Raw genomic sequence first — 14204 nt, 5'->3', positions numbered from 1 at the left:
TAACAACAGATTATGGAACTACCACACTGAGAAATTAATTTTTAAGACATTCATATGTAGGATTTCTGTTAAAGGACACTAAGAAAGTAAGGTCCAGGGTCAACAATGTTGTATTCAGAAATATCTAGTTGAGTCTTTATGAGATTTTAATAGCTGTAGGATACAACTGGGCACCTTGTTAAGCTGTAATATTGATTTTAAAGGTCTAGGGTGGGATCTGATAGCACAGTGGGTGAAGGGTTGAGCTGCTAATTGTAAGTTGGGCAATTCAAACTCACCGGTAGCTCCTAGGGAGAAAGAGAAAGCTGTCTGCACCTGTAAAAATTTCAGCCGCAGAAACGCTGAGGAGGCATTCTACCCTTTCCTATACAGCAGGGGTTCTCCACCTTCCTAAAGCCGTGGCTCTTTCATACAGTTCCTCATGTTGTGGTAACCCACCCCCCCCCCCACAACCATAAAATGATTTTCATTGCTACTTCATAACTGAAATTTTGCTATTTTTATGGATTGGGTGACCCCTGTGAAAGGGTTATTTGACCCCAAGGGGTTGTGACCCACAGGTTGAAAACCTCTGCTATAGAGTCTCAATGAGTGGGAATTTACTAGAAGGCAGAGAGTTGAGAGAGGGTAGGAATTTACAGTCAGTTCTAGTAAGATTCCAGGAATACTGATATTAATAATCTCTTCCCATTGCTACCAACTTAAAAATAATTGTTGCATTCTATTAGTTATTCTTACAATGTTCAATTATACAGAGATAAAAATACTTATCAGTGTGAACATGGTGATGTTTAGTCTTCTGATTTATTTATTTTTAAATTAGATTTTTGTGACACTTGTCAAACGATGTCCCCACTCACTTCTGGTCCAAGTTAAGCACTAATTTGCTTTCAGTCTTCACGTATTGACCATCTTTTCTAAAGTTTTATATGAATGAACTCATATCATATATGTTCCCTGTAGCTGGCTCCCTTTCTCAATATAGTTTTTTGAAATGTAAACATAGTATCTTAAATGATATTACAGAAATGATATGTACAAAAATGACACATTTACAAAAACAAACTAAACATCAATTAACTTACTCAAAGATATTTGTTGTCTTTTTAGCATTATTTTTCTAATTTGAACTATTTGAATAAAGATATAAAATTATTGATAAATATCTTTTTAAAAATTCTTTAGTCATGCACAAATATCTGAGGATGGAATAACTCAGTCATCGTGTATGGAAAATAATTTTGTGTTTCTTTTAAGTCAAATAAAGGGCTTGTATGACTTTCCATTCAACAATATACCAGTTGTGTCTCATCCTAACCATGGTTTTTGAATTGTACCACTTCAAATGATGTGTAGTGGTGTTGATTTGTCTTTGCCATTGTTTTATTATCTTCCTTTTCAAAGTGATTAAAAAATTCCTTTGTCTAGTTCAGTGGGGTTTTCATATTCTTGGAGTTCTAACATTAAAAAACAAAAGCACCTGCAATTCTACTCTTAGGTATATAACTAAGAGAAATAAAAAACATATGCCCATTAAAACCAGTGTGCAAATATCATAGCAGTAGTATTTTTTATAGCTAAAGTGTAGAAACAATCCATATTTCCAATGAATGAATGAAATGAAGTGCTACATCCTTAAAATATATACATATATATCTTGAATGCAAGCCTTTTCTCCTAGATAGAGGCATTGTTAATACTTTCTCCCAGTATTTGGTTTCTCTTTTCATTTTCTAGTGGATGTTTTGAATACCAGAAGTTTCAAATTTCAATGAAATCTAATTTAACATATTTTAATGGTTCATGATTTCTGTCCCTGTACACAATCACAATGACGATTGTTTTGTAACCCATATTGATTTCATCATTTTAAAAATTAAGTCTACAATCTGTTTTATGTTAACCTTCACATTTATCAAAGACTTTGTGGAATTCTTTCACTGTTCCTTATCCTCCAGAACTGTGCTCTACAACTGTCAGTTCCCACAAAGTCCCCAAACACTTATTTCTGTTTCTCATCAGGAAAACTGTTGTAATTTTCTTCAGCTACCCCAATTTTCACCCTGGTCTAGAATGTCCCTCTCAGGAGAAAAGGGCCCCATTACAGGGTTCCTTTTGTTTATTTCTCTTCTTTCAAGGATCACATTTGTGTCTCTTGTCTGAGTTCGTATGATAACTGTTTCCTATCATTTCTTCCATCTTCTGGTTGCTTCCCATGAGAACATAGCACCAATAGACAGGTCCAGACAAAGAATTCCCTGGGCCTCACTTTCATTACACTTGGAAAAGTGCAAATCCTCAGGTAATATCATTCGCACTTTAATCCAATAGTTGATCGTTTTTTATTTAGAAAAGAATTGCTACCATTCTATTTGCCTGTCAACAATTACTTATGCAACTAAGTGAGGGTTTTAAAGAGATGTATGCTAATCATTCATTTCATACATAACAGTAAAATTTTAATTCGGCATTCAAATTTTACCTTCAGTCAAAACTGAAATTACACTATGGCTTGATTGCAACAGTTTATCGTACAACTTTAAAAAGCCAACTTATTAAAATATAAACACCAGAGATGACAAAATATTCAGAGGAAAGGATCGTTAATAAAAGCTTTAACTATTTTAAAACCATCTTCTGGGATTTAAAAAAATTTTAACCACTATAGTAAATAGAAGTTGTTATATAAATTTAAGTAAAGTATATGCCCTTATTATTAAAGCATGATCCTACTTATATAGTAACTCAGATTAAATTACAATACTAAATATAACCATGAATATATAACCTTTAAAAGTCTATGCAGGTTCCTTGCCATTTGTTAAGAGGCAGCAAATCTCAAATTTACCACAGAAAAGTGGTAACAAAACATAATCATTAATACTTTACTACAACCTGTAGCTTGAATGATCAATGCACACCTGGGTTTATTTTGCTGATGTGTCAGAGCATTGCCTTTATTTGCAAGTGAAATCAAACATGACATGCCACTTGATGTTAGAAATCCGTGTTCTGGGTCTGGCACATGACTCCTTCAAGTAGACTCCAGCTCTATCAGGAAGTCCACTGGAAGAGATTAAAAATGCATAAAAGAAAATAAGTACAATGAACACCTTAGATAGGGAAAAGCTGGCGCTGATTGTAGATCATTTGAGAAAGGTTTCAGACAGGACTCTCTCTTATGCAAGCCAAATTATACCAAGAACGAGGCATGAGATTCTGAATTAAAATAAGATCATGTGGAGATAGGAGCCAAATAGGGAAAGAGGCATTATCAACAAAGTAATGGATCTGATATAAAAAACAATTCCATGAGCCAAACACACACATTGCAGGTAGGATGAATTTGGAGAAATGGTAGATGTCAGTTTTGAGTAAAGAACAAAAATCAGTCCTGAAATGCCATGTATGCGACTGTGACAGAGATGGCATGTCATGCATGTGACTGTGACAGAGATGACAAAACAGGGAATGTTTTCCCAGGTTGGCCTGTGATTGAGTGAGGGATTATACATCCATTGAAATGACTCTGAATGCACGGGGACAAGTAAATGAAAATGCAAGTATTCGGTATCACAAAACCCATGGGAATTTGATCTTAACATGACATCTTAAATATATTTTTTTTAATCTGTGAATATATAATTGAAATGATAATTTGAGAAAAACTAGGTGAAATTTAAACAGACAAAAGCAAAGAAAGTGATACAAAAACATATATATATATAAAACAGTGAAATATAAAAAATATTTTAAAAACACCAGAGTATATTGTCAAAGTTCTTTTCACAACTAGATAATTTACTATGCACCCTCTGTTCTACCAGACTCAGCAAAGAACTCATTGGTACAGACTCAGGTTAATAATCATCCCATTCCCCTGAGGATGGACAGACCACATTGATGAATGTAGTCTTCCCTGAAGCCAAAGATTAAGCAGAAGGAAAATAAGAAAGCAGCAGTCGGGGTGCTGCTTACTAACAAAGCTCTTTGCAGAAGTGGCTAGCAAAGAAAAAATAAAAGAATAAGTATCATTTAGAGTAGTGTTACTCAGTGTGGTTTGGTTTCTGAGACAATATTGATTGGGCAATATTGAGATTAATGATTCACATTCTTTTATAATAATTCTTCTACGACTATGGTCTTTTGGCCACCCCTCATCTGTCAGTTTGCTGCACTCTGGCGACTTGCACGTTCTTGTGATACTGGAAGCCATGCAAATGGGATTTCAAATACCAGGCGAGTGGTAAAGCATACTCAGAACAGAGTAGGAAAAAGAAATACTAGCTGCCAGAAAGCGAGAGCAATTTCCACGTGCTATAGAAAGGTCGTCTCAGTATTCATGCCTCTCTTCTGCATTCCACCACCCACAGTAGACTCAACTAAGAATGTCCTTGTCCTTGGAGCACTGGGCCTAGGGGCTGGGATGCTAAGCACAAGGTTGGCATTTTAAAGCCGCCAGCTGCTCTATGGAAGCCGGCTGAGGCTATCTGCTCACAGAAAGATTTACAGTCTCAGATTCCATAAGGATTTGTTCAATCCGCCCTAAAGGCTGTGATGAATCAGCAGCAACTCCAGGGTAGTGGCTTGGCTCCTTAACTTCGTTGCACCGCACCCACTAACCCATCAGTGCCTTGTGCATTGCTATGATGCCAGACTCAGTCAAACTAGGAAAAGGCTTGATGATCTCCCGAAGAACCTACAGATCAGAATGAAGCCTTATTGGAATGACAGCAGATCAGTTGACTGTCTACTGGGCAGAGCAGACTCAAGGCAAACGAACATCTTAGAAGCTGAGGGTGACCAGTGGCCCAGTTATAAGCAATTCAATAGATGTGAATATATATACATAAGGAAGCCTTTTTATTTTTAATCAAAAGGGAACTAACGCCACTGGAAAATGCCTTCTTTCCATACCTATTTTCTCTTGAAACACAAATATGAAAACCTTTTTGGATGCCCTAAGAATTAAAGTCACAAGGCAAAGTAAGAGGATCACAAAGATAGAAGGAGCTGAGTCTCTGATGAGTTTCTGACACATTTTGTCACATCTAGACCACCTAGGGCAGGGGGACTGGTTTAGAGGAGAAAACCTCATGGCAGTTGAGTGCCTCTTAAAAGAAGCTAAAATTAGCGATTCACCAGCAACAAACCTATTCATGCCCTGTCTTTGTAGTTTCCAAAAGGAAACAAAACAAAACAGTCAAAATACAACTTTCACCAAATATTTCTATATCAAATAAAATACTGATTCTAGACATTTCTGAGAGTAAGATATGAGTCCAGTGCTGACCATTAGTTTGAAAAAGAGATGACTGAGGACAATGATGTTGACCCAGAAGAAAAGCCCTGGTAGCCCTCAACTCTCGCAGAGATGTTCAAAGGGCAGGGCGTTAGTACCATCTGGCTATAACACATACAGTCAGGGACACATAGAGAAGGGCCATGGAGACAACATGTCTGGTTCTGTGATGGGCAAAGATGAAATAAGTTGTGTTTGGTGTAGAGTTTTCTGCTGTTATAGGTGTTGAAGGTTAGGTTGAAATGACTATGTCGGGAGTTTTTAGTTTATTTTCCAAATAATGTAATCCAAAAGATTTGCATGAATAAACTCAGGCAGTCAGAAAATGTAGGGCAAAACAAAAACTGGAATTCAGCATGACTTAATTTCAAAGGTCATGCTCTTCATTACACCACATCATCTACAGCCCAGGACTGCAAATATTTAAATAATGTATGGGCATCTCCTTAGAGGAACCTGAAGACACCTTCCCAAACAAGAAATACAATTTACAGTGACTTTTACCTAAGCTAAGACATGAGATGTGTATTGCATTTCCAGGTATCTGCTAATATCAGTGATATTTCTATACTTACTAGGAGTTCTGGTTCCTCATCCGGAATTGGCTTGGAGAACAGTTTACTTTGTTTCCTCTTCTGCTTCCTCATGTTTTGCATGTGCATAATACGCCTGTTCGTGGACTTTGGGAAGATTAAATGACAACATCATAGTTTTACAACATGAAAAGGTACCGTGCTGACTGTAGTTCTGAGTTTGTGTTCATCTGAAACAAACCTGTACATATTGTTTGCATAATGAGGAGAAACCTTTCTTTGAAATGTGTGGTTCATAGGTGAAAACAAAAAAACACATACAAAATATATGGACAAATCAGCAGGCTTGTGGGATTTAATCTTGATTCCAATTATTATTTTTTCATATTATTTACATAGGTGTATGATTTGTGGATAGATGTGTTTACTTTTATTTTAAAGTGAATTTTAATTTTTAAAACATAAAAGGGGTTTTTCTTTCTAGGAATAAGAAAACAAAATCTATGTGTGTTACAGTAAAAGGAAACAGAAGAACAATCTAAGAAGCAAAGCTATGGATAGAGATATATGTGTAGGTGTGTACATATGTAAGTGCATGAGTTCATAAAAATAGAGTTTTGACCTAGCCAGGCACATTTATTTATATGGCAATAAACTAAGGTTTTAGAAAGACTTAAGGACTCTGCTCATACCCTCCCTCAATGCAAGAACACTTGGTTCTAACAAACTGGCATTCTGTGATGTTCACTTTCCTGGGAACTATTGCTGAAGACAAAATGCGTGCATAAGCAAATGTGGTGAAGAATGAGGATGGTGCCCAGCTATCAAAAGATATGTCTGGGGTCTTAACTCTATAATGCCAAACGTGGCGTTTTTTTTGTAACATTTAATTAAATGTATGTATTAATATATATTGATAACTATGAAAGTAAATAAGCACACAAAAAACACACACTAAAAATATAGGGTTTAAAAACTTGATGTTAAACAAGTAGCCATCTAGCATAGAAGCAACACGCCCACTTGGAAGAAGCACACCAGCCTGTGCAACTATGACAGGACTGATGAACAGGCATCAGAAAAACCAAAACAACAAACAAACAAACAAACAAACAAACAAACCAAAACCATATTGTTGAGAATGAAGGGGTCTGAGCAGAGACCCCAAACCTCTCTGTATACAATGGGACATCCCCTTACAGAAGGGTCACAAGGAAGGGAAGAGTCAACCAGGTCACAGTAAAACACTGATGAAGCCCACAATATTCCTCTGGTTCCTTAAGGCTTCCTCTCTCCCCACTATCATGACTTCAGTACTGCCTTTCATTGTGGGCTAGACTGGAGCATGCGCACAAGTACATATAAGTGATAAGAGTACACAACACATGAAATGCAGGAACAGGAATGGGAGTAGTGATACCTGAAGGGAAGGGGTAGGGGCAATGATTGACACATAGCCACCACCCCCTGCCCCCTCCAGGAGGATGAACAAAGGAAACCGTGGGGGAAGGGAGAACAGTGGTCAGTGTAAGATATGAAAATAATAATAATTTATCAAAGGGTCTCTCTGGGTGTGGGTGGGTGGAGGAAAGAGGAGCTGATAGCAAGGGATCAATAGAAAGTAAATGTCTAGAAAATAATGATGGGCACATATGTACAAATATGCTTGACACAATTTATGGATTGTTATAAGAGCTACAAGAACCCCAAATAAAATAACCTTTTGATTAAAATACATATATATGTGCATTCTTGTTTCTTAATATTTCATACTACCACAGCTCTCTATATCTTTGTTGTATGGCAGCAAGGGGTATTCAGAATGTTTGTGAAGAGAGGGAATTAAAATTTTTTAAATGTTTGAATATAGGAACGCTGTCAACCGAAACTCTGCCACGTGTGTGGCACTTTTGTGAGCAATGACACCACAGTCCCTCTTTCCAGAACTGCGGGGCCTGAGAATTTGCCATGTCAATGTAGTCTTTTGCATCATCAACTAGAGAAAAATAGGTGCCTATTAAACATTTTAAAGGGTAAGATACAAAAAGTAGTGATAAGAAACCAAATCAGGACTGTAAAATGAATGTCATGTTTTCTCCAAAAATTTCCCTTGTTTGATGACAGAAATGCGCAGGAACATTTTGTGGTAAGGAACCCCTCTAGTGGAGCTTTCCCGAGCACTGTCCGGTGAACGCTTAGGCTGACTGTCTCCACACGTGTCCATAATAAGTCCTTCTTTCAGCTTACTGACCCTCCAGAAAATCAACGAGCAAAAGGCTGTAAGCAGCCCCCCAACTGTCGCCATGACCTTAGCTCTGGGCCAGTCTGCTTTTGCTTTGACGGGACCACTTCGACCTCTTGGTAGCCACTGCTTTCATTTTGCTTTGCCTTCAGGATCATAGGAGGAAGCCGTGTTTCATCTCTTCCAAGATGTTTTTTTTTTTTAATTGATGTGGATCTGCAAGTTTCTTTTTCATCACTGGCTCATCCATTCTGAACCTGAGCTATTTATTTGTAAACTGGGAGGTTTCCTTGAAGGACTGTTCCCAGAAGCTTTTCATAAGACATGCGGAATTTCATCATTCTTCCTTCCAAGACTCACCAGAAATGTGATATTTGTTCTTGCTTCAGTTTTATCAGCGTTCATGTTATTTTTTTCAAACTTACATCTTAGCCTCATGACTACTGCAAACTCAATTATTCATGTTGTAACAAGTGATGAATTTATTGTGGTGCACAAAAAGTTGAAATTCATGCATAGTTTCTTTACTAATAGATATTTCCCATGAACTTTTGCAGACCCCTCATTTAAACATGAGTGCTCTAGCCTATCAAGCTAGAAGACTATCATCACCATACGGAGGCACGGTGTTGGGAAGGAGACGTGATACAAAGCAAGAGTACAGCTGGATACGCCTACTTTGAAGACAATGTGACATTACCTGATAACAATGGAAAAAAAAGTGTTTTCTTAAAGACCCAAATTTTCTAGTCCTAGCTGAATAACCAAATGAACTTGGTATAATGGCAAAGAAGACCTGTACTGGAATATTCATCTCAGCCCCGTGAACACAAAGCAGTGTCCACCCAACAGGGGAAAGAGAAAGGATAAAAAGCTGTGACTTATTTCACAATGAAGTATTACACAGCCACATAAATAAAAGAAATGTAACTCTGAAGAAAGAGAAATACATTTCAAGAATTAATGGGAGCAATTAGTCATGCCGTAAGTTGTATGGATCCTCTGTCTGTAAAGTTTTAAAACCAAGGAAGACACACGATTCTGTTAATGGTAGATAGGGGAGAAAAGCAGGAAATGGGAAGAATGAGATTGATAAACAGAACTCATGGCAGTGGGACCTCTGGGAGAGATGCAGGGCAGTAGGATGAGGAAGGAGCTCCTTGATGAATTCGAGAATGCCTACAATGCTTTACTAAGTCAAAGATACCTGTAATGCTTTTCTTCTGAAATTAATGGTGTATTTTATTATTCTGCCTTAAAACTTATAAATGCTCTATCCATTCTTATATGTCAAAGGATGCAGTAAAAATCAAGAATATAAGCCCTTAGGTCACACTAGTTGTGACCCCTTCTAACAGTATTGCAGAAGTGTTGTATCATGTTTTATCAGTCAGACGTAAAGTGAAAAGTACAGTTTTGCGACAACCAGAATCAAATGATTTACTTAAACATTACCTGTTTCCTAGTGAGATCTATAGGATCCCTCCTTCTTGGTCCTTCCTATGTAACATGTAAAAACATTAGAAAGACATAAGTCAAAACTAGTTATTATATGAAGCCTATACTACTTTTTTGGGTTAGTTTTAATGTCATCTTATGTCGTGTACTGCCGTACCTACAGGAGGCCAGATCATGAGAACATCATATGAGGCAAAAGTATCGCGGTAAAGGGTAGGGACGAAATACCAGAAATAAAGGACCTGTGACTGACCTTCCTGCACTCAAATTACTGTATTTTATGCTGGCGTGTAGGATGCATAAGGAATCCACAAATTTATATTTCTGCCGGCACTTGATTTTGGTGGTGTCACCAAGGCCTTGGCCAAGGGATTTAATTTTTAGACGGTCTCTAATCTAATGAGCTCAGGAGGGGTATGTGGGTGGTGCATTTGGCCGCCAACCACAAGCTTGGCAGTTCCAATCCCCCAGCCGCTCCTCGGGAGAAAGATGGGGCTTTCTACTCCCATTAAGAGCTACAGTATTGGAATCCCACAGGGGCAGTTCTACTCTGTCCTGTGAAATTTATAGGGTCGCTATAAATCAGCTCAATGGTAGTGAGTGAGTCTCTAACTCTGGCTTCTAAAGCCCCAGGAAACTGGGGTGATTGAGAAGTTCCAAGAGGCTGGGTGGTTTCCTGAGGCTGAGAATGCTTGGTTGTTAGTTTAATGAAGTTTCCATAGAACTTTCAGTATTGTAGTTTTGATCCCGATGTTTGTGGTTTTTGTCTTTTAATCTATAAGACATCATCTGCATCTGGCTATCGAGAACTTTATCCCAGTCCCCAACACGGTACCCCCACAAACCCACTCCAGGGGCTCATGAGAAATACATACCCATTGAATCCAAGACAGTACATTGTTGATTTTTTTCTCCACCCCGCCAGCCTCACTCCCTACCCCAATCTACCCTCTACCTTCAGTTCCGCAGCCTAGAATCCATTCTCTTACTTCATCTTGGTGTCCCAAACCCAGACCCAACTACCTAGTCGCACAAGGCTCAGAGCAGATCGATAAACGTCTCAAGAGGACTCACGGGGTTGACTTGGGTCGTATCATCCCCCTTACAGTACAGGCACATGCCGCAGATCTTCTGAGCGCCCGTCGCTCTTCCTCCCGCTGGCTCAGATGGACACTAGGACTGCTGGGTACCTAGGACACGCCCACCACACCCCCAATGACCCCACCCATCATAATTTGCTTTATCCTTCCTCTGGGCCCCGCCCTTTATCCTAATGGCTTGCCAATCCCTTTCTAGGGAGAGGTAGAGCTAAAGAGAATTTAGCAGTGTCAAGTTACCAAGGATTTCTCTCCATCTAGCTCTTGTTAACCAGACAAACCACACACCACCAATTCTTTCCATCGCTCCTAGTCCCCACCTCTCTACTCTCTCTCATGGAGATATCTTCAAGTCTTAAATCCATCATGTCAGCCTCTCCGTGGTCAACGTTAACAATTCCTTCTCCTTATTACTCCAACAGGGTCCAAATGGATCTATCCAACTTGGCTTCCTTCCATTCTATTCCTGAGGTCAATTGGGTTGTCATGGGTAGATATCAACTTAGAGACACCTAACAGCACTAACAATATTCCTTGACTGAAGACACAGGGGAAGTGGAGAGTGGAATGTTGGACAATATATGAGGGGACTTTCAAAAGCAAGTGGAAAAATTCCATGATTTTTTATTTCCATTTTTAAATATATTTTGTGAAGACACCTCCTGACCCCCTCCCCTCCTACCTATATCCATGGTCATTGAAACCCAGGCGTCACCACTCCTTACCAATTCTATACAGCACCAGCTCCTCATTTTGTACCCTGGTCACTCCCTTCAAAGTCCTGTCCTCTATTAAAGTCTCTCAACCCACCATATCCTGGGTTATAACAGGGAGAACTATCATGGCAACTTTTGCCTGCAACATTGATAGTTGCTAACACTTAATATGTTGCATATATTGCATAGCATCAGCATCTTTAGAGAAGTTTACTCAATTCCTTACAACCGTTTCCCAAAATGGGTGATACCATTCTCTGAAGGAGGTAAAAGGTGTGGGCACTGGAATTCTTGGGGCATCAGGGATACAAAAGCAGATACCTATACTTTATCGTGGATTATAGTCTATAGCAGGGGTGCCAAAGTTTTTAATTTCTTGGTGGCACTGAGTAATATTGTTTTCTAAAAAGGTGGTGGTAGGCCAAGTAAGTTTGGGAACTTATGCTACAATGACCCAAGGAGGTAGATGCACATGTAAAATCATCCAGAAAGTAAAGCTCTGGGTTGTCCAATGATTGGGGTATACAACTAGAAAGAGGGTGAGCTAGGATTTACATCCAGAAAGTTTGGATTTAGAGCATGTGCACATACTCACTGGGATATGCCATCAATTGCTTTTGAACCCCAGTCTGCGGCTCCGTCAGTTCTTGGTCACCTATCAACCTTAAAAATCTTCTATGAACTCACACTATGCTGTGTCCTAGAATCACTGTTGTAATGGGGAAATTGATCTCCCTCCTTCTGTCTTGGCAATTTTTTCCATCTTTTCCTTGTGCAATTTCCCCTAAGGAACTTCCTTGGAGATTGCAATCTACAGATTTCTTGTTAATGATCTATTCTAGGTATATAGTACCTCTGAAGTGTAAACATTTTCCATACAACAGACTCACATTTTCTCCTTTTCACAACCCAAATCAAATTAAAATCACAGCATAGAGTCTATTTCAACTCACAGCAACCCAGTAGGATTGGGTTTAATGATTCCTTTGGGTTTCTGAGGTTGAAAATCATTATGGGAGTAGAAAGCATCATCTTTCTTCTGTGCACTGTCTGGGGTTTGGAACTGCTGACCTGGTGGTTAGTAGCCCAACACGTAATCCACTATGCTCAAAGTGCTCCTGCCGCTCTTCAAACTCTTCTAAAGAAAACGTTTGTGTGACATTGAATTCGAACCATTTCTCTTCCTATTTACAGTAAAATTTATGAGTTTCCTCACCTCATATGTCTGCTTGTTCGCATCCAGTGTAATGCTTTGCTCACAGTGACCTGTATTCCACCTTCTTCATCCCATACATTCTTGCCTCAGCATGGTCATTCATGATCTCTCTTGGTGGACTGAATGGACACATTTTAGCACATGGCTTTCCTAAAGTCTCAGAAACTTCTATTCTTGGACAAGTTAGGCATAGAACAATTACATAATCTTTCCCAAGGGTGATGCTTGAAATCCCCGGCCTTCTGGAACCTTTCCTCAGGAGAATAAGCTTTAGAGAAAATGTGCAATTTTACCCACACTCTCAAACAAGGAATTGCCTTAATTCCTATATTTTTCCCACCAGTGCACGTCACCATTTACTATTACATACTTTGCTTGTTTCTTGTTAGTATAAGTTCACTATAGCCACCATGTTATGTGCAATAATCTTGAAGCTAATGCAACAAGACAAGGACAGACCCTGCGTGTAGGTCTGGCATCACCTGATACATAGGTTTTACCAGAAATCTATAATACTATGAATTTGGAAAGAACTTGGAAACTAGAAACAATGCCTTCTGAAAACAACAAAAGAAAACAATTGATGTTGTCAGGTGAAGAGCCACTGCTACATGGCATCGAGAGCAAGAAACCATGAAGGAACTATTTTCCCTCCATCTGCCTTCCCAAGTCCCTTGTCTGCCAAATCTTCCAGGAATCCTACTAGCTAAAGAGAATAACATATGCTGAGTCCCGACATTGTCTTCAAGAGTACATTTGGATGGGAAAGCAACATCCTCATAATCGGAGCAGCAGAGATCATGTCCTAAGCCATATATGATTCTTCAACTATAGCTCTGAGGAATGGTTTCAAGTCTCCCCACTACGTGAGTTGGTAGGCTTTACTATAGTATAGTCTTTAGTATAGTCTGTTAGCAGAGCATTGATCTCACCATATAAAAGATGAAACAGATAGGTGTATTAATGTAATTCTAGATAGTGAAAATTATATTTTCAAAACCTGCAAAATAGGTAACTTTTAGTTGTTAACTAAATTCTGAACACTCATGAATGCTGAGTAAAACGGTACTCAATATTTTCCCTTCTATACTTTGGCTGATAACCTACTACCATTGGACTCATAGCTACCTCATATAGGTTTCTGAGAATTATAGATCTGTATGGGAGCAGAGAGCTTCAGCAGAAGGGCCTGAACCATCCACCTTGTGGTTAACAGCTCAACACTTACCTGACAGTACCACAGAGCTTCTTCCTTTGCTGGGACAGACCTGCAATGCTCCATGCCAAGATCCAAGAAATAGCGCAAAAGTCCATTATTTCATTTGAACAACAAAACAATTGTTCCTTTCACAACAACAACAAAATGGTATTAACTGCAAACAAATTGGGGAATTTGATATGTAATAAGTTATAGTAACATATCGGCTGAAGTGTGACTCTGCACCTGCAAAGTGCTAAAGCGACTATGCATCTCCAAGAAGACTATAGCACAGGATGCTTTCCAGTTGCCTTCCAGGGGTCCCTTTGGAAGTGTTCTATGTCTGTCTCTCTCCTTTTAAATAGAGACTTACTTAATGGGAGTTGTTACTGCCAAATAATGAAAGATTATTTCATAAGTAGCAAACGAGCCTGTCTGACAA

The 14204-nt window shown here is 38.8% G+C and overlaps 1 protein-coding gene across 1 annotated transcript; it reads right to left on the bottom strand.

Moving 5' to 3' along the window:
• Positions 1–5359: 5359 nt before the first annotated feature.
• On the bottom strand, positions 5360–10654 carry CCDC179 (coiled-coil domain containing 179). Its single transcript, XM_075547694.1, has 4 exons — positions 10610–10654; positions 9533–9577; positions 5878–5982; positions 5360–5407 (listed from the first exon to the last, which is right to left on the bottom strand). The coding sequence occupies exons 1-4, from the start codon at positions 10652–10654 to the stop codon at positions 5360–5362; spliced, it is 243 nt and encodes an 80-aa protein (XP_075403809.1).
• Positions 10655–14204: the final 3550 nt, after the last annotated feature.

This window comes from Tenrec ecaudatus, chromosome 4 (genome assembly GCF_050624435.1).
Source record: "Tenrec ecaudatus isolate mTenEca1 chromosome 4, mTenEca1.hap1, whole genome shotgun sequence".
NCBI lineage: Eukaryota > Metazoa > Chordata > Mammalia > Afrosoricida > Tenrecidae > Tenrec > Tenrec ecaudatus.
The sequence above is the reverse complement of the archived record's forward strand: the minus strand, read 5'-3'. Positions and strand labels throughout refer to the sequence as shown.

Coding starts and splice junctions, on each gene's coding strand:
- CCDC179 (XM_075547694.1), bottom strand. CDS start 10,654: ATGTGCCTGTACTGTAAGGGGGATGATACGACCCAAGTCAACCCC. Junction 9,578..10,609: donor ATACGACCCAAGTCAACCCC/GTGAGTCCTCTT, acceptor CATGTTACATAG/GAAGGACCAAGAAGGAGGGA. Junction 5,983..9,532: donor TAGATCTCACTAGGAAACAG/GTAATGTTTAAG, acceptor ATCTTCCCAAAG/TCCACGAACAGGCGTATTAT.